The following is a 27,597-nucleotide window of genomic DNA, read 5'->3' as shown; positions in this document are numbered from 1 at the left end:
TTTTTTAATTTCAGTCTTATTTTTTTGCCCTCATAAACATAACATACACATATGTAATAACAATGTACGGCACTCATCTGCTTTCAATACCCCCCCCAAATTATCTCCCTTTAATTCTTTCATTCTGTTTCACTTGTTACTTCTCTTTTCACGAGAACAGTGAATTGATAGCAATACTAGTCGCTGAAGCGATGTAGTTGCTATGGAAACCAGTCATAAAAAAAGTGGCTCACCTCTTTACGTTTTTTTTTACGATTTTGAACACCAGTAAATTCATCATAACTTTTGTTTTAAAGAACGAAAATTAAAAAAAAATTTTTCACAATATAGTTGAGCAGGTGATCTATAAACTGTAATAATTGTTTGAAAGTTGGTTGAAAAATTAGTGAACGGTGAAGCTTTAAACAGTTCTAAATGACTAAAACTGCCACTTAACCATATATTCAAACATTATCGTGTTTGAATGATACAATATAAACATTTTCTGAAACAGCACTCCAACAACCACATGGCATCACTAATCCATTGTAACTTTACAACATTCCCTTCCGTACAAAAAAAAAAAAAAAATACCAGTTTAATGAAAATACTCATAAAAACAATGATAAACCAGAGAAATATGTGTTGAACTAAAAGTAAACAGCATTGATTTAAAAAAAATATTTCAGTGTAGACTTTAAAAGGATTTCATTTCAAATATCAGAAAAACTGTTTAGAGGAGGTGATTTCATGTAAGATGGAGGGTCAGAAAGCAAATCTTAGTGGTTGATCTGTTCAAAATTGTCTTCCTCGGAGGAAGAGCTGTCACCAAGATAATCATCATCATCATCTTGAGATGTCTGTGAGATGTAGGGCTCCAAAAATCTCTGGATTACATTGGCAATTGTGGAGTGGTGACTAGATGAATGAATAAACAAAACTCAAATTAAAAATGAAACGTTTATAACAGAAAGAAAATAACAAACGGGCAATATTTTTGATAAAATAGTTATTATCAAGGTAAGTCAAAGAAAATTTGCCACCTTAGCAGCCCCAGCTAGAGAAAATTTGTTGTTTTTCCAGCTAGAGCAAATTCATTGCCTTAGCAACCCCAGCTAAAGCAAAAATAAATTCATCTCATCAGTTCCAACTAGAGAAAATTTGTCGCCATAGCAATTCAAGTCAGAGAAAATTTGTGGCTTTAACAATTCCAGGCAGAGCAAATTTGTTGCTTTAGCAATCCCAGCAAAATCTAATGGAGAGTAGATAATACAGTGGATGTGTTATCGGCAGATCCAGTAACTCTCGCTTCTCCTATTTTGTCATTCAGTCCTCATTCAATGAGTGATTTTTCTGACAAAGGGTAAAGAAAAAACTGCTTAAAGGTCGGTAGTACTTGGTGACCAGTAGTCTTAGATGTCGGAAATTTTTCTGACTCTGTCTGTCCTTGTGGCCATGTCACTAGTAAGGGTGCTGGAGGTAAACGTTTTGTCTGGGCTGACGTTATCCGCCTGATAGTCAGGGACCCGAACCTTGGATTAACCACTAAGGAGGCTGTCCTATCAGCAGGCGCAAAGTACTGGGACTGCTGTATTGCCATTTGGTGAGTGGATCAGGACCATGCAGTAGTCTCTGGTGGGGCATCTCGATGCCATACTAGTGGGTAATTGTTACAGCTTTACCTTTTCGTGTGCTACAAAAAAAAAAAAAAATTTTCCTGTTTTTTTCTCTCTTACTTTCCCCCTCTGTACTGCTCTAACCAAGTATGCCGACCTATTCCACAAATCCCAAAACCTCAACATGAAATATCTCCAGAATAAAAACTCGATTAAACCTAGAACCCCATCTTCCAACGTAGACCCCTACTACCAGGTCTCCTTCTCCAACATCAGGGGTCTATGTTCCAACCTTCCAGAGGTTGAAACCCAATTACAGGAGACGAAACCGGACATATTATTTCTAAGTGAAACTGGAATAGGGCCGACCACTTCCCTAGATGAGTTCATAATTAACGGATACTCTAATTTAACAGCTAAATCTGACACCCAAGATCGCCATGGGCATGGAATATGTGCCTACATTAAGGATGGCTTCCCGTGTGGCAGAGATATCTCTAGAGAAGATCCTAATTTACCCTATATGTGCTTCAGGGTTGCACTTACTAACACCACTGCATTTATATTTGCCCTCTATAGGCCCAACAACAGCGGAGTTACTATCTTTAAGAGCATATCTGAGAAAATAGACCACATACTGTCTTCACATCCCTCGGCTAACATCCACATCTGTGGTGACTTCAACGTCCATAACGTGGAATGGCTGACCCATTCAAATAAGACAGATGATGAGGGGAGGTTTTGTCATGATTTTGCCATTGCTTATGACCTCACTCTGATTGTTCGCAAACCCACCCGTGTGCCCGATACACCCGGTCAATATGAAAGCCTCTTAGACCTTTTTCTCTCAACTTCCCCTGAGCTATGTTCATGTTCCGTTCATTCTCCTCTAGGATCCTCCGACCACTCCGTCGTATCAGTTAAGATAAAAATGAAATGTAAGAAGCCCTCAGACGTACCCCTCCACCGTACTGTATACCGATACTCTATGGCTGACTGGGATAGCTTCCGTATATTCATATCTGATTTACCTCTGCACTCCATGTTTAAAAAGGAATTGTCCTCTATAATATCAGATCTGACCGAATGGTTAATTGTAGGCATAGACCAATTCATACCATCTAAAAAATTCCAACAAAAGCCTAACAGCCAGCCATGGTTCTCCCCAGAAAGTGCTGCTCCTATCGCGCACAGAAATCACTTTTTCCATAGCTACCAACGTAATAGATGCACTGAGACTAAAGCTGCTTTCAGGACTGCCAGCAACCACTGTAAAAGAGTAATAAAAAATGCAAGAGAGCTATATGCCCAGTCTGTTAAATCCAAGGTAGCTGATCAGCGGCTTGGATCCCACCAGTTTCGGCAAATAACAAATAGGATCCTGAACAGAAGTGTGCGTTCTATCCCAACCATTATCAATGGACCAGAGGTCATCTCGTCAGCGTCAGACAAGGCCAAACTATTTGCAAAGAACTTTGCAGCTTATTCTACCCTACGCGATGAAGGCCATCAACTCCCCATATTTCCTCCTATAACACAGAACAAGCTAGGTGACATACAAATATCCGTGCAGGAGGTCGCCAAGCTAATCAAGAACCTAGATTCCAGTAAAGCAACTGGCCCTGATGGCATCCCAATTATAGTGTTAAAAAAGCTTCAACCAGAACTTGCTCCCATACTTACGAAACTATTTAAGCAGATGTGCTGACGGTTATATCCCACAGGATTAGTGAATCTCTTGACAAAGGCTTCCTCTCTTGGGCAATTGCGCTTGACATATTAAAGGCCTTCGATAAGGTATGGCATAAGAGCCTACTTCACAAGATTTCCAGCTACGGTATAACTGGAAATGTTTTCTCAATCATTAAATCATTTCTCTTCGATAGGCTCATAAGAGTAGTGGTAGATGGACAAAAATCGGAGGCCTGCAATATAAATGCTGGAGTCCCTCAAGAGTCAATCCTGGGTCCAACTCTCTTCCTGATCTACATCAATTGCCTCCCTAAACACATACTTAAATCATTCGTTGACATCTATGCTGATGACACGACCATCTACGGCAACACATCAAAGGCTGTAAATGACAAAGTTCTCTCTGATTCTCTCTCCTCTGATCTTGAGCTATATAGCTTGGGTTCAGTGGGGGAAGATGTGGCTGGTTACCTTTAATGCATCCAAAACCAAACTCCTATCCTTACATCATCAACGCTCTGATCCCCAGCTGGCATCAATTGTGATGGATGGCTCTCATCTGGGTGAGGCCCCGTGTTTTGACAAGCTTCTGGGTTTGACCTTTACTCCTGATCTGAAATGGAACACATACATCAAGTCTGTTGCCAAGGTCGCTGGAAAGATGGTGGGATCCTTCTACCGCTCCAGAAGATATCTCACTACTGATGCAATTCTCTATCTATATAAAAGCCAAGTACGTCCAAGGATGGAATACTGTTGCCATATCTGGGCAGGAGCTGCTAAAAACAGCCTATTCTGCCTTGACATAGTACAAAATAGACTTTGCGGCTTAGTGGGGGATGCCCTTTTCTCTACCCTGCAACCTCTCTCCCACAGAAGAGACGTTGCGAGCCTATCCTTGTTTTATCGTTATTTCCATGGCAGGTGCTCGTCTGAACTCCAATCTCTGGTCCACCCTTGCCATTCTTTCGCGAAAAACACCTGTCTAGCTGAATCCACTGTCAAAAGTTTCCCCCCACTCTTTATCTGTGCCTAAATCAAAACGAGGATTCCATGAACAAAGCTTCTTTCTTAGAACTGCACGCCTGTGGAACTGTTCCGTCTGCCTGCTTCCCACCGGACTACAACTTGGATGTGTTCAAGTCCAACGTTAACGTTCCTAATGAACCGCCACCTTAAGTAAACACTTCATCAAATCTCCACACTAACGTAATGTACTTGCAATAACCCTTATCCCTGAGTGGCTTCCGGGCCTTAATAAGTGGTGATCACTGTGTAAAAAAAAAAAAAGCAAAAAAAAAAGCAAATTCATATCCTTTGCAGTTCCAATCAGACTAAATTCATCGCTTCAACAATCCTGGCCAGAACAAATTTATTATAACAGTTCCAGCAAAAGCAAATTCATTCCTTTAGCCATTCCAGTCTGAGACATCGAAAAAGGAGTATTTTGTCACACAATAAAAACAAATTTGTTGTCTTAGCAGTCCCAGCCAGAGAAAATTTGTTCCCTTAGCAGTCACAGTAAAAGCAAATTCATTCTTTTGCAGTCCCAGCCAAAACAAATTCTTTGCCTTAGCAGTTTAATATTCAACACTGTTTGTATTCATCCATTCATCCCAAGCCAGCTTTTAGCTGTTAAATAATCACTCTCTGCATACAAGGTGAAATAATCAATCAAACAAAAAAATTAAAAAAATAAAAAAAATAACGATGTGACAAAGTCGAAGTTGAGGTCAAAGAATTTTTAGAACAGTTTAGAATGGTTGAGTGGCCAAGAAAAAAGAAAAGAAAGACAGATTTTGGGGAAAAATGCAATTTCAACTTTGTATGTGTCAGACCCCCCCCCCCCCCCTCAAAAAAAAAAATCACTGTGTTAGATTAAAAAAAATGCTATTTCAAACTTATGCATGTCAGACCAAAAAAATTATTATTTCAAAACAGTTCTGAAACTCTTGAATCAGTTTCAAATCAGATTTTGTTTAACTTGACACACAGGTTCTAAATGTGGTAACTGGAAGATATAGAAAACAGAAACCGTCATCAGTGAATGATGAAGGATTTGTTGAATGATAATTCAAAGAGACAAAGAATGAAGCCAAAGATACAAAAAATTGGAATGTAGAATAGTATAAGTAAAACGCTTTTGGGTGCTTGTTTACATTAGTGATCTTTTAAACCAACACATTTCAGGTGAAAACATTATTATGTACTTACATGTGCTGGCAAAATTAGTATAAATTCCAAAAATTATGAAAAATGCTCCAGTAGAAGATCTGTAACATATAGACAATCGGGACCCACACGTTGTATGCAGCGTACGTCGCAAGAAACATAGGACAAGTAATCAATTAACTCTTTGTAACCACAACGTTTATTTCCTCATTCTCCTGCCATGCGTGACTTCTCGTTATGACTGTGATGTCACCCACATCACAAACGTGCTCTCTCTCTCTCTCTTTTATAATCTTTTTCCTTACTGTGATGTCATTTCGCACACAATTCCGTATTTGCATATAACCGTCATAATTAGTGTTGGGACGATTCCTAAATTTTTTCCGATTCCGATTCCAGGAAAATGTTGGTTAATGATTCTGATACCAAATACGATTCCGATTCCCATGGAATTGTTGTTTTGAAATATACCATTATATAATCGAAAGTAGCAAAAAAATTTGGTGCAGCAAAAAAGTAGAAATACCACTAAGGAAATCTCAAAAACGATTTGATTTTTTTCATAAAATTTCTTTCATTGAAGATAAAAGTCTAAACAAATATTTTAACCATGAATGAAACATGCACCATGAAATTAATAACAATCAATTTCAGGAGTTATTTTATATATTAAAAAATATAAAGAAAAAGTAAAACGTTAACAAATTCCTAATGAACCGCCCCCTTAAGTAAACACTTCATCAAATCTCCACACTAACGCACTGTACTTGCAATAACCCTTATCCCTGAGTGGCTTCCGGGCCTTGATAAGTGGTGACCAACGTGTAAAAAAAAAAAGGAAAAAAAAAAGTCATGATTAATTCAACAAAAATACAATAACATCAAATTTCAAGTTTTTTTATCTTTTGATATTCATTTTTTTGTTTTATTTTCTCTTTATCTTCGATAACTCTTTAAAATTTAACATTTTTTTTTTGCAGCTTCAATCGTTAACTGATTTTTATTCCACTTTCTAGAATATTCTTATTTCTAAATGAAATTTAAAAATAACTAAATCTTTGATTAAATTTTTAGCCTTTTATATCCAATCGTCTGAAATTATTCCTATTTATTTATTTGACTTTTTAAACATATTTTTAACAATGATTTTAATTTTTAAATCGAAATAAATTGGTTTGGTAAATGTTACCTTACGCTACAACAGAACATTGATCTAATTTGTTTTTTTAAGGGTATTTGAGGTCGCTGACAACGAATCTAATAATCAAACCTGCCGCAAATTTACCGTTTGCATGGTATGAACCCCTAGACCTTGGGACTATTTTCTGCCATTTCACCGCCTTTGGTAACATGATACATTCCTGTGTGAATGGGCATAGTGAAGTGTCTTATCAGTAATATGGCGGCTGAAAAAGTTTTTCAACCCCAATAAAAACATTACAATACATTTATTCTAACTAGCCACTACTTGTGTTTAAAACTAAAAAAAAAATTAAAAAAAGTAAAAACACTAAAGCTTTTTTGTTTTGGAAGGGAGGTTTAAGGCGCCCCTATTATCCCAAAGAACCAGCTATGTAAACACTTTGCAATATTTTTCAATAATTATTCAAAAAAAAATTCTTTACAATCAATTTTTATTTTAAATTAAGAAATTATTTTCTAAAATATTTTGTTTATATATGTTTACATTTTGTCTTTAAGTAAAATTAAGAAATTGATTTGAAAAATATTGTTTATATCCATCTTTGTTCAAAAGGGTTACTTTTCGGTAGCTTCACCGGTTGTTAACCTAAATTTTCCGAATGTCAGAACGAGGCTCGTCAGCGGAACCTATGTTTCTCAGCTTCACTCTAATCATGGCCTCGAAGTTTTGAAACAGACAGACAGCACCTATGTATGTGACGGAAAAATCTCACTTCAAACAAACAGTTCAACTTAAAAATATAAGAGAATCGTAATGAAAGAATCGTAAATCTAAGTTATTTTTTTTAACGATGCAATTCCGATTCCCCTCAAAATACACGATTCTTACAATTAACGATTCTGAATCGGATTAATCATCTCATCACTAGTCATAACAAAAAAATAATCCCAATTATGTTTGGTTAAAAAAATGGCAGACTTTTGATTTAAAATCAATTTAAGTCAAGGGAGATAAGTCAGTTTGTCATATGAATTAGTTGCACAACTCTTCCACATTAAAACATACGATAAAACTCAATAAATTCTATTTTTACTTGTAATTATTTTTTTACTGGATATAATTTGTAATATTGGAAAATATACAAATTTTACCATGCCTTGTGAGTATATAATAATGTTTACACCTGAAATGTGCTGATTTAAATGATTGCCAAAGTAAACAAGCACCTGCTCATGTTCTCAATTCCTTTATCATAAGTGAATGTGAGTTCTGAAATGTTGAAATACTAAAACAATGGATTTTTGTTTTTTTACTCATGTTCACTCCAAAGAAGGCATATTACCACTTGGATGTAAGGGTTCATTATTTGGGACCATGTTTATTGGGGATGATGCAAAGAGAAGAACGAGATGTTGGTTTATATTATATTTAAACGTCTGCATGTCAGTACAGTCAAAGAAGCAGGAAACAGGGAGGAAATTCCAAAGTCTAGCAGTTCAAAAGAAGAATCTATTAGAGTAGAAGCCTTTCTGGCATCTAGAGACCTCTACACTGAAGGAATGAGTTTTGGTTGCTAAAAGGGTTTGTCGGGGGATATATACATCGAGGGGGTACAAGTGCGATGAGTTTATCAGAGCCCATTCTATTACAACACTTGTAAAACAGTCACAACGATGAAACACTGCAGTGATGAGACAGAAATTGAAGCTTAGTTGACAGTATGGGACCTATTAGATTGGAGACTCTTTTTTGGACTCTGCCCAAGAGGGATAGACTAGTGATAGATGAATTAGCACAGTTGTGGCAACAATACTCCATGCAGGGGTTAATTGTGATTTAGTAGAGATGCATCTGTGAGTAATTTTCTAGTACAGCAGAGGGAGCCCACCTTCTTTGTAGCAGCCTTTGCAATGTCCTCTATGTATTTGTTCCAGTTCATTGTTACCTGTGAATGTTAAACCAAAAAGCATTCTCAGATAGGGTGTTATGGTTAGCGGTGATTGAAAAGGTTTTCTTGTAATTGTTAAAGGAAAGAAGTTTAGTCTTAGTAGCAGTAAATGTTACTATCCATTTACAGCGCCATTCTACTATGGATTAGAAGTTGTTTTCTAAGGATTCTGCCATTGACTTTGATATATGTATACCCGTTTTTCCCTCTTGCCTATTATAGCCCATTGTATCATCAGCAAATATACCCATCTCAAACACAGTTTATCAGGGAGGTCGTTTATGAATATCAGGTATAATAATGGTCTAAAGATGTGTTGCGGTTTTAACCAAAAGAAATCGCTCATCAAAAAAGGATCCCCATCCAAAACGTAAAAACCACAGTCAACGGCCCTTTTGACAAGTACTTTGATATGAATAATTTTTCCGTGGAACTCTGAATAGCACGATTCCTGCTAGAATAATGCTCACAACTTTCCCAGCTTCAATTTGATATGACATACGAATATAAACCTTAAACAGATGACTCCCTACAGCACTTTAAAGAAACAAAAACAAACACAAATCAAGAACGAAAAACGATGATCAATGCTGCAAAATCATGATGTCTAACTCCGTCCGCTGGACGAGTATAAATACATCGAGTTATTCCAACCAGAGGCAGACCAGCCCGGCTCATCAGGCAACAAGGATCCCTCCGTCAGTGGCCCAACCCAATTCAGCAGCAGTCATGTCCATGCAGAACTGTTTTGACTACCTCCCCGACAATGGCCGAAGCAGCAGTGACCATTCACCGTCGACACATCTGATTCCCAGCAGTCCAGCTTCTCAAGACAGCACATGTTTCCTGTAGCCACTAGTGACGACCTCGCAGCCGTGCTCATTCCAACACCAGCTGGATTCCAATCCTCAGCCTGAGACCTCCTACCACCATTCGGTTTCTTTAACAAAAATAAACCTGAACGGATTTATATTCGTTCACGACGGTACCCGCTGCGTTTGTCATCCCTTCTTTGCCATTGTCGTTTTTTTCATCTTTTTCTTGCCTGTGTCATCTTTTAGTTGTAGAGTCGATTGTCGCCGACATTTAACCCCGCAATAGATAGGCCCCCTGAGGCACTTCAGAGAGAACAGAGGTCAGAGAGAAGGAGTACAACGATGAGAAGAAATCAATAAAAACCACAACCCATTGCAATGAAATGTGCACGCAATAAAAATCCTTGTTCAATTTTAATTAGAAAAGTAAGAATATACTTACAATATATTTTCCATTGTAAAAGATTCTGTGATCCCAAGGATGGCACCCGTATGGAGGTGTAGGACAACCTGCCGCCCTTTACCCAAATATTTCAACTCTTTTTCTTCCACTCTCACATCTATGATATTATCAAGATTTGCCACAACTAAAAAAGATGAAAGAAATGATTATATGCACATTTATTTTCGTTAGTTTTTATTCAACCTCTGACCTTCTTCGGGTGCATCTTTTGAAACTTAGAAAGCTTATGTTGAAATTGGACATCTATATGGAATTCTAAGTTTGACAAAGATTCTCAAGTTAAAAAAAACAAAAACCTGATTTAGATTTCTGACTATATTTGAACACTGGATTGGTTTTGTTTTTGTCAAATGTAATTACCAATAAAAATTAGTATTATTTGGAGTATTCAAACTACAACTATGGATTGAATGGATTTAAGACAACTTTAATTTATTATCATTATGAGACATTTTTTCTTTTTGCTTCTTTATTGATTTATGTTTTGTTTTTCCTTTGTTTTTTTTTTTAAAATTACCAGTTTTAGATGTTTTAATTTTGATCCATTATATATTTTTTCATCATCATTATCATCATCATCATCATTATAATTAGTAGTAGTAGTAGTAGTAGTAGTAAAGTATTATAAATGCATAGAGATATACAACATCAAATTTGAAAACATATAAATAAAAATAAATCACCTGTCACCGAAAATAGTAACCTAATTTTGAAGTACAGGGTGACCCCCCCCCCGAAAAAAAAACAGAAGGCATTCAATTGTTTTTCTGAGCATTTTACAATATATCAAGTTATTATTTATTAAAGAGGGAAGGGCGAAAATGTGGGTTAAAATTATGAAAAATGATTGTCGAAATAAGTAACATATCCAAGAATTATGAAAAATGATTAAATGTGATTTCATGCATTAGTGTGTTTGTAATAAAATAATAAGCCCAGACAATATTTCAAAGCTATTATTTTATTAAGAGGGGGCGATAATGTGGGTATAAATTATGAAAAATGATTGTCGAAATTAATAACATACCCAAGAATTATGAAAAATGATGAAATGGAGGTTAATTGATTAGTGTGTTTGTAATGAAATAATCAGCCCAGCAAATGTATCAAAGTTATTATTTTAGTAAGGTTGGGCGACAACGTTGGTTTAAATTATAAAAAAATATAGTCGAAATTAGTAACATATCCAAGAATTACAAAAAATGATGAAATGTGAGTTGATTGATGTGTGCTTTTGTAATGAAATAATCAGCCTAGGCAATATATCAAAGTTGTTATTTTAGTAAGGTGTCCGATATGGTGAGTTTAAATGATGAAAAATTATTTTCTAAATTAGTACCATATCCAAGAATTATTAAAAATGACGAAATGCGAGTTAATTGATAGTTGTTTTTTTTTTATAAAATAATCAGCCGATACAATATATCAAATTTAATATTTTAGTAAAGGGAGGGGCGATAATGTAGGTTGAAATTATGCAAAATTATTGTCGAACATAGTAACAATTTCAATAATTATGAAAAATGATAAAATGTGAGTTAATTGACCGGTGTATTTGTAATGAAATGATCAGCCCAGGAAATATATCAAAGTTATTATTTTAGTAACGGGACAGTACAGTTTTAATAAAAAAGTAGAATAATATGATTGTGCCTTCATTCATGCTGAACAGAACGCTCACAGCATGCCCAGCAACAATATATTACATAGGAAAAATGCTGCTGTGGAATTTCCACAGGTCCCGCTAGTTATCTATATATTAATTTGCTTGTACGTACGGTGTCACGTCATCATCATCGCAAACATTAATTAATGAAACGCGTCATCATCATCGCAAACATTAATTAATGTGAATTATCTCCCTTTATTGTTCACTCTTTATTAGTTAAAAAATAATTAAAGCCTTTTATTTTCCAAAACTTCCCGAACAACAACAACAACAACAACAACAACAACCACAACAAAAAAAACACACATATATATATATATATATATATGAACTGTCTATTTATGGTTCTGGATTATTCAAAAAAAAAAATGAACTCGTAACGTTAAATGTAAAAAATATATTTATTACTGAATAAAATAGAATACGGAACGCTTATTCTATTTTATTCAGTAATAAATATATTTTTTACATTTAACGTTACGAGTTCGTTTTTTTTTTTTTTTTTTTTTTACTGTGCCACTTTATCTTTTTTTTTAATTTACTTTTGAGTAAGCCTTACATAACAAAAAATATGTTTCGAAATAAATGTTACAAAAGTCAAGAATAACTTTATTAAATAAATCACCAAAGTCACCATTCGCAGTAACACAGAGTCAAAACATATTTTACGTCTTGTTCTGTTTTGCTTTTGTTTTACGGCATATCAATCTTTTTTCGTGTTATTTAATGCCGAATCGAGTAATTTTGTAACATTTATACAACTTCACGTTGATTACATAGTTATTATTTAGATTTTGTCTGTTTTATTTTGCTTCTTTTACAGGCATTCATCATCTTCTAATGCCTACCGACAGGGCATACATATTTAAATACTATAAAAAATGGACACAAACATTTTTTTTAATATGAAATAAAACACTTGGTTTCATTACTTACGATTTAATTTATTTAAAGAAATATTTATTTCCTATTTAAAGATTTTCAGTATATTTTATTTAACTGAAGAAATATTTATTGTTCATACATATATTTTTCCATTATTTTTATTACATTGTTAGGTAAAGTTTCAGAATAGTTAACCCCACTCCCCATATTAAGAATGGCTTTCGGCATGATTCTTACAATAGTGTTATCAAAGTTTATTGATTTTTCTTATTTAACAAAAATTATAAAAACGATACAAGAACATTTTAAACATTTTTTTCATTAAATGGTTATTTAGGTGAAGGTTTAGAATAGTGAAATCCTCTCCCCTTATTAAGAATGGCATTTTTATTATTTCAGCATGATGCTTACATTTTTCTTAATATACAAGAAAATGTTAAGCTTTTTTTTTTTTTTTACTTAAAATGTTAGATCAAAGTTCGGAATAACTTACTTTATAGCCAATTAGCCAGCTGTATTAAAATGTTTTAGCATTTAATACCTAATAAGGTTTTCGCTTCAATTGTCACAAGCAGACGATATCGATTCAAAGGAGGTAATTCGTCAACAATTGTTTTAGCCGAATTTTACGGTAAAGTGTAGTGGACTGGTGGATATATTATACATATCCCCCAGGTTGTATTTATTTGCTTCCCCACTGAGCAAATTAGGCACAAGGCCGTTTTTTAATGTGGAGAGAGAGGGAGGGGGGAGAGAAATGGGGACAAGCTCTCGATGGGTGGGAAATGGGAGTTTGATAGGAACTGTTGGTATGAAGGGTTGCCCCTACATTGACCAAGGTAGATATGTGGGGTTACCCCCACATATGGTCTTTGCTTGCAGTATCTGTCGGAACAGATGGTATTTATTTGCTCCCCCACCGAGCAAATTAGGCACAAGGCCGTTTTTTAATGTGAGGAGTGAAGGGAGGGGGAAGGGAAAAAGGGGACCAGCTCCCGATAGGTGGGAAATGGGAGCTGGTTAAAGGTCAGGCATGTGGGGTTGCCCCCACATCTGGTCTTTGCTTGCAGTATCTGCCGGAACAGATGGTATTTATTTGCTCCCCCACCGAGCAAATTAGGCACAAGGCCAATTTTTAATGTGAGGAGTGAAGGGAGGGGGAAGGGAAAAAGGGGACCAGCTCCCGAGAGGTGGGAAATGGGAGCTGGTTAAAGGTCAGGCATGTGGGGTTGCCCCCACATCTGGTCTTTGCTAGTCATAGCTTGCAGTATCTGTCGGAACAGATACTACACTTTGATCTTGTCGCCCGGGCCGCAAAGGGCGGAGGCCAGTGTATATACATATCCCCCAGTTATTCATTTGATAAAAGCAATATTTAATGAGCATGGTTCTTCTTGCCACGCAATGGGTTTGCCTGAACCAACAGGTGATCCTCCAATAGATAATATGACTCGAAATACAAACTGGCCTAATGTTGAATTGTTAAACAATGAACAATTAGAGGTCTTTAATACTATAATCAAGGCTGTCATGGCAACTGAAAAAGAAGCCCCACACAACAATTGCTTCTATTTAGATGCCCCAGCCGGATCAGGAAAAACCTTTTTATTCAACATGTTATATGATTACTTCACCTCCAGCAGTACTGTAACCGCCACTGCGGCATTGCTGCAATGCTACTAACTTCAGGGAAAACACTCCACAGTATATTCAAACTACCTTTACCTCTGACAGAAACCAGTGTCTGTAACGTTTCTCCTGTATCAGAGCATGCTTCTTTTTTGAGAAAGGTAAAGGTATTTATCATAGACGAAGCCTCTATGATACCTAATCATGCACTGCTTGCTATAGATAGATGTTTACAAGATATAATGGGTAATGATAAACTATTTGGTGGAAAATTTCTCATACTTGGAAGTGACTTTGGGCAAATTTTGCCAGTAATGCCACATGGATCACCTACATCTATTATAGATACCTGTCTTAAAAGATGCCCATTGTGGCATCATTTCAGTCAATTACAACTAACACAAAACGTCAGAACTAACATAAATGAACAGGAGTTTTCTAGATGGCTCCTTCATCTTGGTAATGGTACACTAACGAGCAGTCTTAATGACGTCCCTGTAAATGCCATAGATGTTCCTGATGATTCGGTATGTAATGGTTCTCTAATCTCAGAAATATTTGATTGCAGCCCTCAAGAAATGGAAAATAGAATCATCATGACTCCAAAAAATACAGAATGTTTAACAGTAAATGTAGAAATTCTAAATAATCTTCCCGAAGGCATAAATACATATTTAAGTACAGATTACATCTCCGATGATGATGCTGAACTTCAAAATTATCCTATCGAGTTCATAAATTCATTAACTCCATCTGGAATGTCACCTCACCGAATTAATGTGAAAATAGGGGCAATAGTAATGCTACTGCAAAATTTATCCATAAATCAAGGACTTTGTAATCGAACTAGGATGAAAATAAAAGAATGTCATCAAAACAGCATCATTGCTATTTTAATTAATGGATCTAATAGAGGTTCCACAGTTATCATTCCAAGAATTAAGTTAAAGCCAAGTGATACAAATGTTCCGTTTGCATTTCATCGGATACAGTTTGCAATACGATTAACATATTCACTGACCATCAATAAAGCACAAGGCCAAACTTTGAATAAGGTTGGTATATATCTTCAACAACCTGTATTTTCTCATGGTCAACTGCATGTGGCATGTTCAAGAGCTCGATCTAAGCACAGTGTGAAATTTAAGGTAATGCAACTGCATAGAAATGATAATCAGGGAAGAAAGCATGGTGTAACATATACTAAGAATATTGTTTACCGTGAAGTGTTATGAAAACAATCAGGAACAGCTATGGAATCTAAAAATTAACTTGGATGTAAATATGATTTTGGAAAAAATTTTTTTTTAAATTGCTTTCCTTATATTTAAAATTCATAATTTGATGAAAAAGTAGTGTACAGTTTGTTTAACTTTACTTAATTATATAACATTGACATAAATTTGATAGGTACAACCTACCTCACATCATTTTGATTATCGAAAAGTCAAAATTTAACTGTACTTCGTAAGATTTACAGAAACACTTTATTTTATATGCATGTAATACACTAGAATCTGAATATTATAACAGATTACAATGTTTTTATGGAAAAAACTTTTGTACAGAAAATTCAAAGTGTTCTATTTATATTATCAGGAAGTTGTGATGCATTAATTAAAATCTATATCAATAATTCGACTTAAAAAATATTTGTGAATTTCCAAATCTTCATTGAATAAAATTCAAAATAAATAGAAAAGTCTATTGCATATGTAAAAGTTGATGGTTGCTTATTTAACTTCATTAAAAGCTATCAAAGTCAACCAAGAGCTGCTCAATATTCTGGCTTAATGGATCATTTAGCAAGGAATGAAGATGGCGATTCTGGTGTACCAGTTATTCTACCATCTTCATTTACAGGAAGTCCTAGGAATCTTCAACAACTGTATCAAAATGCAATGGCAGTTTTCTGTAAATATGGAAAGCCAGACCTATTCCTTACCTATACATGTAATCCAAGATGTCCTGAAATATCAAACAACTTGGCGTCATCAGAACTTTCACAAAATCGATGTCAACAATGTCACACAGTTTTTTTAAATTCACAGTCTGACTCCCCAGAACCTGCTGACTGACCACTATTCTCACTCCAAGCAGCTGATCGACGTCCCTGTCACCGCCTCAATCATCACCAGCACTTCCTGACAATATCAACAGCATCAGTTACGATCGCATTGACCTTCAATAAAAGTTTAAACTAAAGTTCTTTGTTCTACTTGCTTCCATACGTTCATTTTTGTAATATAACAATAAGGAATTTCTTACTGATGTGTTTTAAAAGATTTTAACTACCGTGGAATTTCCACGGGTCCTGCTAGTTATTATTATTATTAGTAGTAGTAGTAGTAAAAGTATTATAAATGCATAGAGATATACAACATCAAATTTGAAAACATATAAATAAAAATAAATCACCTGTCACCGAAAATAGTAACCTAATTTTGAAGTACAGGGTGACCCCCCAAAAAAACAGAGGACATTCAATTGTTTTTCTGAGCATTTTACAATCAACGGAGAAAAAAATGCCAAAGACCCTAGTGTTTTGATGTGATAGGTGTGTCAGAAATTTCGTGAAAAATATTGAATAATTTCACCCCGTCTTTCCAAGCTTATAACTCCTCGAAAAATGTAATTCAGGCCCTAATTTTTTTTTCAATTAAAGGAGCAAGGACCAAGGTTTCCTTTTAAAAAACAAAAACAAAAGAAGAAACAAACAACGTGGTTTTTTTAAAAAAAGGTTTTAAACTTCGGACTTTACAGGTAAATTTCTAAAAAACACTACTTTCTTTTGTTTTAAATTTGAATATATTATTTCTTGATCTTTCATCTTCAATTTGTGATATATAACACTTTGGTGAGTAAATTAATTATTTACTTTTTAATAGACACCTGAAAATGTGTGTGTGTGGGGGGGGGGCGTGAATTAAAAAAAACGTTTGTCTAAAATATTATATTCGGTTTATTGGAAAGAGCATAAAATTTCACATTGACCCTGAAAATATCGTAAAAATTGAATCAATAGAAAAACTTTGATAGATTTTTAAAGTTTAAAAATTGAAAAATACTGAGCTTGTAAAATTCACTTAATTTTTTTTTTTTTAACAGTAGTTAAAAAAAAAAAAAAATTTCTATTACTTTTAAAACAACTTTAATAGTTTATTTTGGAAGTATAATCCATAAAGAAAATAAACTACTCACTTTTAAAAGAGAAATTACGAGTTTTTTTTTTATATTTTATTCGCAGTTTCGTGTTAGGACTCTCAAAAATTCCTACAAAAATTCTGATACACCTATTGATGCGATGTTTTGAATATAATAAACTAGTTATTACCAAAGTTTCATTTCATTCGGACAAAACACTAAGAAACGGGGCCTAATTAGAGTTGAGGCCCGTTTTTTTGGGGTGGGGGTCACCCTGTAGCAAGAAGAAAAATCTGTTAATGACACAAAGGAAACAATTTTTTTATGAAAAGAAAAAGAACTTACCCACAGATTGTTTCATCATTAGTGGCAGAAACTTTTGCAATAAACTTTTCTTTTGGATTGTGACTTGTCCTTTGACTTTGTCAAAAATACATTCCTGTCAACAAAAACAAAACAAAAAGAATTCAAAACAATACAAAACAAAATAAAACTTTTCCCATCAAGGGAGGTAATATATAAGTTACTTCCCTTTACAAACCAATTTTAATGGCTAACACTTAAGTACTATAAAAAAAACACAACAAAAATAATAATTTATTAATTGAAAGGAATAGAGCATAAAGAAAGTTGATAGCACCAATGATCGTGTGAGAACTAGGAGCAGGTCCAAAACACCTAGAAAAAGACTTTGAGAAATTGGAATCAAACTATACAACAGATGGCAATGATGAAAAGGAAAATCTTTGAATGCAGGAACCAATCCAGATAAACTATAAACACTAACAAGTCACATGTAAATTGCAACAAAAAAAAACATGAAGGAACACGATGTGAACCCGAAGGAACTGAAACTGAAAACAATTCTATAAACTGTCCCCTATTTCTCCATAAAAAAACAAAAACAAAGCAAAAACAGCATTAGCTTCGGCTGATACTACACAAAATAGTTGTGAAGGGATAAAGAGGATGAGAATGAACGTGGAGAAAGAGCACCAACCAGACCACCACTGGAATGTAACAGAGCGTGGGTGTGCATATGCAAATGCCGAGCTATATGTGAAAATAAAGACTATAAAAAGAGCGTGTGTGCAGACCGATAATCACGTTCAGGGTCTCCCCACCATCTTGTACTCATAAAACTGGCAAATGATGGCGATACATTTTCTAGGCCACCAATACTTTGCCATGATTCTCCAGAAGCCTTCTCTGCCTATATTGCCAAAGGCACTGGTCAGATCAACATAAGTGAAATAAAGAAAACAAACCTAATCAGATTTGAAACATCCCGTATGTCTGATAAAAAACACTTAATGCACACTCTGTAGCAACCACGAAAATGACAAGTTACTTTTAGTTTATTTACTAACTTATGATGCTTGATGGAATGAAAGTTCAACTTTGTTTTTTTTAAATGGTACTACCTGCTATTGCCATCTGACTCCATCATTTGATCTCCAGAATCTAAGGCATTTGCAATCAAATGCATCTGACTTCTCTGGACTGACTTAAAGATGTAAAATTTCATTTCTATATTTTGATTTTTAAAAACAAAATTTTAATAATTTATGCGTAAATATGATTTAATTTGAGAAGAGTTTTATACAAATATCTTGCAAATTTTATAAGCTTTTAAAGCCAACTTAAATTTCTACCTAAAAATATATAATGTATGTTATTATTTACCAATTCATTTGAAAGTATATTCATTTCTGAACAAAACGGTGATATTTTTAAGACTTAAAGTGGTTTGGTTTTTAAAATATGACTATTTTAGCAGAAACCCCTTGAAATCTGATTATCCAAAGCGTTTTAACGGCCATGTCTATTGCTACTTATTTCAATGCCCATGCCGATGCCCTCAAAAGTGTCTATTAGAACACGAGGCTGAACAGGATGGGAGCCAAAACCCTAACCCCTGTTTCACTCCATTTATGACTTTGAAAGGGTCTCCCCACCATCTTGTACTCATAAAACTGGCAAATGATGGCGATACATTTTCTAGGCCACCAATACTTTGCCATGATTCTCCAGAAGCCTTCTCTGCCTACATTGCCAAAGGCACTGGTCAGATCAACATAAGTGAAATAAAGATCCACGTTTTGTTCTTGGCACTTTTCTTGGAGCTGCCTGGCAGCAAACAATATATCAGTAGTATTGTAATCCTTGTGGAATCCACATAGGTTCTCTGGTAAGAGGTCTTTTTCAAGATAATCTATGAGCCTGTTTAGCAGTACTCTGACCAATATCTTGCCTGCAATGGATAACAGAGATATCGCCTGATGGTTATCGCAGGCCTGGCAGTTTCCTTTGCGTTTGTGTAGATGTATGATGGAGGCATCTGGAAAAGTCTTAGGGAAGTACCTCCACCTGTCAGATGAGGTGGAAAAGCGGGGATGCATCCACAATGCCCTTGTGTGGAAGGTGAAATATTTATTATCAGCAGGTAATGCTCAGAGCAGACTTGGAGGAGGAGTAGACCATTGTTATTGCATTTTCCAACACAATACTTTCCTATTACACTTTCCAAGGTGGCACTTTCACAGCTGCTCTTGCATTAAAATCACCAAAGATGAGGAGCTTATCTGAATTTAATGTTGCATCTATGCTGATGTTCAGGTCTTCAAATAACTTGTCTTTGACATGATCGAGGTTTGTTATTGTAGGGGTGTATGCGCTGACAAGAGTAGTAAACTTCTTCCCATTGGAGAGAGAGTGAGTCTCAGTGTCATTAGTTGACCATTCACTTCTACTGGAGATCCAGCCAGTTTGCTCACAAGCGCATTTTTTCACTGCAAAACCAACTCCCGACACACGCCTCTCCTAAGGACCTCTGCCACTCCAAAAGATGGTGTAGTCTTGACCTCTTTCACTAATTTCATCTTCACCTGCCAGTCTTGTTTCACTTAGAGCAACAATTTCAATATTGTATCAAGCAAATTTACTTGCAATGAGTGTAATATGTATGCGGTCTGGCAGAGTCATTTCTGTCCAAGAAAGTTTCATGTCACAATCTGAAGATATATTTTTTATGTTTTCCTCCCTTGAACGATTAACAGGAGTGGTCTCCCTTGAACCATCAAAGCTATTTATTCCCAAAGTAATTTTCATCTTTATCAATGTGAAATACTGTTATTTTTCTTTCTTTGTTTTCCTGTATGCCTCTGGTGTCTCTCGGCCGCCAGAGCACAAATACGGAAGGATGGGAAAATTTATAACACTGAAAACAAACGTGAGTCAAGTACAAAACTAAGACATACAAGGCCTTCACAGGAACATTGCATTTTGATGGCATGAACATTTGCAATTGCAATGAAATGCTGGAGAATGGAAATAATCAAAAGTCAGTTGAAAAGGAGAAATGAGGACGTGAGAAAAGTTGTTCAAAGACGATAATCAGATGGTGGAGTGCTTAATCATCATGGATCCAATAATTTTTCTAAAAGATTTATTTAGGACACGTTTAACAAATTTATAATTGTTAAATAAATTTTCACAATGTTCTTATATAGGAACATATAAAACACGAGAAACTTTTTAATTTTGATAAATTAATGATACAAATGATTTTTATTCTTCAGAATTTTTGAGATGAAGATAATTTGGACTACTATTCTCATTTTGGTTATTATTTTGATAATGTTTCGGTGGATGTAACTTCCAAACTTTTTCAAGTGCATATTTTTGAACATGATAATCTTTATTTCTGAATTTTTTAGATGAGGATTTATTGATATTATGTAGAATGTTCGCACTACTGTTCTCATCTTAGGCATTATTCTCACGTTTTAGCCGATGTAAGAATTATTGTAAAGATACACCTGAAGATCAGAGGTTAGATGATTCGGCCAGATGTTGTGAGAATGACATTGAAGATGAAAACAGTCAACCAAATCATCCAAATGATACATGGAAATATTCATTTAATGCAAAAATAGTTTTTCGTTTTGTGATAACTTACCTCCCAATCATCCATTGCTCTCACTCCCCAGAAAAGTGCAATAAGTAAACAGATTATTTCCCATAAGTTACCTGCAAAAGAGAAAGCTATTCTTAACAATGGCCGAATATTTCCTGAGATGACAAAGTTAATGTCCACATTTCATTTTTTAATATTTAATTTTTTTTTATTTACTAATGAACCCTAATGTATCAGGCCAAAAATCCACTCGAGCATAAGTATTACTGAGATGGATAAACTGAAAGTTGAATGATGATGAATACTACGAGAGGATTAAAGATCCCCAACTAAAACTCCGTCAACAGTAATTCTTTCTCATTTTTCAGAAACATCGCTCATGGAATGTGAGAACTACAGAATAAAATATTGAGAAGTGAGAATGACGCAGCTGTATTGGAAGTAAATGTATTGGAAGTAAGTCTGAGGTTCACTTTCAAAGAAGAAAATTATATTTGATAATTTTAAAAAAATTACTTATTGGAAAATATTGAAATAATTTTGATAATGCTAGCAAAATCTGTGAAATATAAAAAGGACAAAATGATGTGATGGCTGGTTACAACTTGCTTGGTTCATCGTTTCATCAAATTTACTAAAAGGCATGAAAGAAAAAATAAGTTACAGACGAATCCTAAAAAAAAAAAAAAAGAACCTATTTATCATGATCATCAAATTAGTATCCATTTTAACTGCTGCCATGTATTTGATGGCTTTTAGAAATTAACTTTAAAACTAACCTATCTCTGGCCAGGTCTTTATTTATTCCCCTTTCTATAAATCCATTCTCATTACTTCCTCCCATGTTTTCTTTGGCCCCTCCCTTGGGAACTGATCCAACTACTTAAACTGTTTTATCTTTACTAACCCAAGAACTCTCACCCATTCTTTCAACATGACCATACCAACAAAGTCTCCTGTTCTGCACACACCTAGTGATACTGTCCAAAATTAATTTTCCTAAGCCTCTCTTAAAGACTCACGTTAAATTTCAATGGTAGGTGTGTCCATGTTCTTTTTGAGATTCTCACAGATGGCTCTGCTCTTGAGAAATCAACTCTTGGTCTTCCTTTCTTATCAAATCTTTCTTAGAGCTCATACATTAGATCTATTGCTCTTGCTGCTTCTTATAACGTATGTTCTCTCTATTGCTCACACCTTAAACTATTCTCTATCTTTATAAATTTATTATCAGATCATGTATGGAATATTGTTTTCCTATTTGGGCTGGTGAATCTCTGTTTTATTTGAGGGTTCTTGATAATGTGCAGAAATCTATCTGTCATTTGATTGCTCCTTGAGCCTTTCTTCTTTTCTGTACCTTCTCTCTCACAGACGTGATGTTGCTAGCCACAGTCTTTTATACAGATACTACTATGACATGTGTTCTTCCGAATTATCAGAGTTATTTTCTGCTTCCTTTACTCGACTTGTTAGTCTAGTGGTCTCCATCAATTCATTTCGATACCTCATCATAATACAGCTTCCTATTCTAGTAGCTTCTTTCCAAAAACTGCAGGTTTGTGGAACTCTTTTCCTTCTGACTTAGCTTCTTATGTTAAGTGGCTTCATGTCTTGTTTGGAGCAATTTCTATAAAAACGAAATCATTTTGTTCTATACAACGCATATTCTCAACTCCCACTGACAAGGTTCCACTTTCAAGCATCCTCAACTGCATACACATGCCCAATAAACTATTTTTTTAGTCAACAATAGTAATGCTCTGCTGCTTAGTAATGATAGAATTTATTTTATCCACTCCAACCTCTTGCAATCACAATCACATCAGTTCTACCCTGTGCTCCAATGGTACCACCATGGCAACAAAACGTCTGAACAAATCTGAATAAAAAATACTATAGATTTATTCTAAACAATAAACCAATATGAATACAACAATCTATTTATAATTAATCTAATTGTGTAGTGTTTTTAATATTTGAAATTTTTCTTTTCAATAGATTACCAGTGTGTTCCATATTAAAAAAACATTATTTACTTTGAAAGATTATTAATACAAAGTTTTAATTAATTCAATTAAAAATTATAAAATAGTTTTCTTAAAATTTAATCACTGATGATAAGAATAAAAATTAAATTGTTTTTAAATTTTAATTTTCAATTTTAAAGTTCTTCAGTTGATAAAAATATCTTTATCTTATTATTTAATAATCGTTAATGTGACAAAGGTCTAAAATGCTAATTCATGAACGTACGCTTCATTAGACACACTTTAAAAATGTCCCTAGAATACCTTATTTTACATTTAATTTTTAGTTTGTCCAGTTTAATCTCAAAATGATTTATATTAGACATATTTTTAACATCATTAGTCAGTTTATTCTAAAAGTCTTATTGCTCTATTGGACTAAAAAATCTGTGTGATAAATTTAGATTTTCAAATCTTTTTGCCAATAAATAAATAGGAGAGATATAACAGAGAATGTATTCTAACTAGAAATCCAATTATTTTGAAAGTTTTTTACTATCAAATATTGTCAGATCACTCAACATTTTGTTGAATTACTTCTTTTGGCATTCTGCTTCTTGTGGATATGTTCATTTGACCTTGATGATAATAACTGTTACTGTCTTATTGTTACTTCTTGAAAATAAAAGAATGGGGACTTCTTAGTTGGAATAACTTATTAAAAAATACACAATCATTAATTTCCATTAACATTAATGATTCCAATGCTAATTTCTGATTCAACATTCAAAAAAGTTTCACCATGATGATTAATACAAGTTTAGTTTTAAAGATTTGATTCTCTCTCTTCCAACGTGAATAAAAAGTGACTGGCTAGTGGCTATATCGACAAGCAAACTTCTCTTCTTTCAACACTAATGCTCTAATTCTTACTTTGTCTCAACTGAAAAATAGTTTTCATCATCAGAAAGACTCCTGCTTTAATAAGATTCTGAGATTGACCTTTATTTCAGACCTGAAATGAAAGACTCTATTATCAAGGTGGTTGGAATAATAGTTTTAATGTTCCCAAAAATTCCTGATGCGATTGCCTACTTGAATAAATACATTATAAGATGGGGTACAGTTGCTATATCTGTGGAGGTGCTGCTCAGACATTTTCTTACATTGACAGCGTACAAAACTATAAAAAAATCTAGCGTGGGATATCATCTTCTCTTCCTTACAGAAGAGACGTTGTAAGTCTTTCTCTATTCTAATGTTATTTTTATGTTAGCATTTTGACTGAACGTCAATTTATGGTTCCCCCTCCCGTAAAACATTCACAACAAAACCCCATCTAGCTACAACCACTGTTAATAAATTACCTTTCTCATTCTGTGTAACTGTTGAACTAAGCAGAATTTCCAAGAGCCAAGGTTTCTTTCCTTCAACTGCCTGCTTGTGGAACACAGTACCATAGGGTCGCTTCCTGGCTGACTACAACATTACCATTTTCAAGTCCAATATAAACAAATTCTTGTTGAGCCATTTTCTCAAATAATCAACTTCTGACCTGTTACAGCCATTGTTACAAACTTTGTCAATGTTTCACCGTCTGCCATGTCACACTCAATAACACTTAACCTCGAGTGACCCTTGGGCCTTGATAAGCAGCAACTTGTTTGTACAAAAAAAAACACTATTTGAAAATTTAAAATCTAAGTTTGATTTTTATGAACACAAAAGATTAATGAGATTAGCTAATAATTCTAACTGCATATGTACAAGGAAAATTACTATAACAGGAATGTTATAACCAATGGCAAAAAAAAGTTGAAATTGAAATGAATTTCCCAACATTTGTATAAGAGGAGGATGTCAGAGTTTCTTGTGTCTAGAGGACATCTATTTACCGTTTTTAGCTTCATTTATAACCAAATCAATTATTTTCAGCATTTTTCTAAACAATCTAATCAGTTTCAATTATGAAAGTGAAAATTAAGAGAAAGTCATTGATATTCATATAAGGTAAGGAAGGAGACAGGAAGTCATTCTTTTTTGATAAAACGAACGTCATCAAATGCTCCAACCTCCTTCATGAGTTGTTTGAAGTCTTCGTTTTCATATGAAAATAAATATTTTCAGTTTTTAGAAAGAACTGTCTGAAAAGGGAAAAGGAAGACAAAATAAGACAAGATGGAAAGAGGAAGAAAAGCAGGAAAAGTTAATGCAAAAGAGAGAAAGAGAGATTAAAATATAGCCAAATAGTAATGAAACACTAAGGATATATAGCTCTAGTAATCTAAAAAAATGTGGGGTTATAGTCAGCTAACATACTTCCTAATTTCCAGCATAACGCTACCAGAAATGGTGACAAGACAAATCAGTTTCTTTGCTTTTTTCCTCACACACCTATATTTCCCCTGTGCATGTACTTTTTTTATTATGTTTTTCCGATCGTTCTTTTTTTATTTAATAATCATTGAAAAAATTTTTTCAGCCTTATTATTATAGAAATTTAAATAAAAATATTTTATTTTTAAAATTAGAAAAAAAAACTTTTACATTTATAATTTCATCAACATATATTTCATAAAATTTCAAATAAAATAAAACCTTATATTTTTTCATTTTGTTATTAAAAATACAAATAAAGACTAACTGTGTTATTTTTATCTGAATAATTTTATTCATTTTTAGTGCATACTTTTCAATAATGTCCTTTTCTTATATTTTATTTAAATAAATCGCTTCACAATACTGAAGAATGCTGAAAGTGAAAAAACTGATTTTCCTTGTCACCACTTCCGGTAGCACTATGTCGAAAATTAGGAAGTACATTAGCTGACTATAAGCAAACATGGATTTTGACCAAGAAGTGGAGATCTCCATGGGAAGCTCTCGCAATTTAAGTGGAAATCCACTTTATCTGAATTAAAAATAAACAGAATTCTGCTAAATACATTTCTACTACAAATTTAATTTTTTTCCATTCTAGATTAGTCAAGTACCTTCATAAAAATTATTTTTATCATTTAAACTTATTAAGTTTAATAACTTAAAAGTTGTTAGCAGATGGACAGATAATTTTCATCTTTATATATAGAGATGATATCATAATGTAAAGTGTGAAAATATCTCCAACGTATACTTAAACATTTTATCTGTCGTTATTAGTTGATAATTTAAAATTTTAATCACATGTCGTTATTAGTTGATGATTTAAAATTTTAATCACATGTCATTATTAGTTGATGATTTAAAATTTTAATCACATGTCATTATTAGTTGATAATTTAAAATTTTAATCATGTCATTATTAGTTGATAATTTAAAATTTTAATCACATGCCATTATTAGTTGATAATTTAAAATTTTAATCACGTCATTATTAGTTGATAATTTAAAATTTTAATCACGTCTTCTGATATTATACAAACTCACTCTCCATTTCTCATGGTTCAACTGTCTTGAAATTCCATTATCTGCAGATTTTTTATAATCATTTTAATCACGTGGGGGATTTAGTGTTCGAAAACTTTCTTCACTATTTCTCACAATTGTGAAAAGAATGTTTTTTATTTAGAAATTCTTTAATTTATTTTTAAAGACTTTTAATTGGAAACAGCATTTTGTTGTGTAGTTTCTTCTTTTAGTGTCCATCTCTGTGTGGGGTCATTCGTTTGGTGTTGATGACCATCTAGCGGCTACTTCTTGAAAATGATGACATATGAACTTCTTGATTGGACTGACTGGTGGTTGCAAGGTGAACCTTATGCAGTCATTAATTTCCTTTAATACTGACGATTCCACTGCCAACCCTTTGTTCATCATTCATCATTTCTGATTATTAGGATAAGTAAGAGAGAAAAAGAGAAAGAGAGAGAGAGATATATTGAGAGGAAGAGAGAGATATGTAAAAAGAAAAAAGAAGCAAGGTAGAGAGAAAGATATAGAGAGAAGGAAAAAAGATGAATAGAGAAGAAAGGAGAGAGAAGTAAGGAAAATTTATATATATATGAGAGAGAGAGAGAGAGAGATAGAGAAACATATAAAGAGAGATATATAGAGAGACAGAATTTTCCAGTTTCTTTTACTAAGGTTTTAAGATCACATTTTATTGAATTACATAGATTAATTTCTAATTTGTTTCTAACTCTAAAACCCTGACCTTTTGTCAAACGCATCACTAGATTCATGTATCCTTCTTTCATTTTCTTTGTTCACGCACAATTTATTGAACCTTTGACAACCAATTTTCTTTGGTTATGCACTTAAATGCACTCAATGCAACCCAACATAATCTGTGTAAGAAATTTAAAACTTAGATTTACTTCATGTCATATTAATACACACTACATACCTGCACTGTAATAAAACACACCGAGAGCACCAATAGTAATACCTAAAAAAAAAAAAAAAAATGAAAGATTAGAAATATAAAAACAACATAAAAATCGTATTATCAATATTTAGAACAGTTTGATAGTGTTAAGAACAATTATTAATATTTTGATCCTTAATCTGAGAAAGAGTGCGTAACAATTATAACAGCATGGATACAAGTTGA

The 27,597-nt window shown here is 33.9% G+C and overlaps 1 protein-coding gene across 4 annotated transcripts in view; it reads right to left on the bottom strand.

Moving 5' to 3' along the window:
* Positions 1-670: 670 nt before the first annotated feature.
* LOC145266492 (cytochrome b-245 chaperone 1-like) overlaps positions 671-27,597 on the bottom strand; it is a 43,892-nt gene continuing 16,965 nt past the window's right edge. For 3 of the 4 annotated variants that reach the window (XM_080122218.1, XM_080122216.1, XM_080122217.1), the window contains exons 4-8: positions 27,391-27,432; positions 21,118-21,188; positions 17,502-17,595; positions 9,809-9,953; positions 671-897 (exon numbers count right to left, since the gene is read on the bottom strand). In XM_080122218.1, the coding sequence (XP_079978344.1) occupies positions 759-897; positions 9,809-9,953; positions 17,502-17,595; positions 21,118-21,188; positions 27,391-27,432 (491 nt within the window). In that variant the 3' untranslated portion in view covers positions 671-758. Of the gene's footprint in view, positions 898-7,969; positions 8,549-9,808; positions 9,954-17,501; positions 17,596-21,117; positions 21,189-27,390; positions 27,433-27,597 lie in introns of those variants that run through there. The other variant, XM_080122219.1, reaches the window with a different exon arrangement.

Source organism: Euprymna scolopes, chromosome 41 (genome assembly GCF_053919585.1).
Source record: "Euprymna scolopes isolate OS-2025 chromosome 41, ASM5391958v1, whole genome shotgun sequence".
Classification (NCBI taxonomy): Eukaryota; Metazoa; Mollusca; class Cephalopoda; order Sepiida; family Sepiolidae; genus Euprymna; species Euprymna scolopes.
Note: the sequence above shows the minus strand (reverse complement) of the source record. Positions and strands in the feature narration are given on the sequence as shown.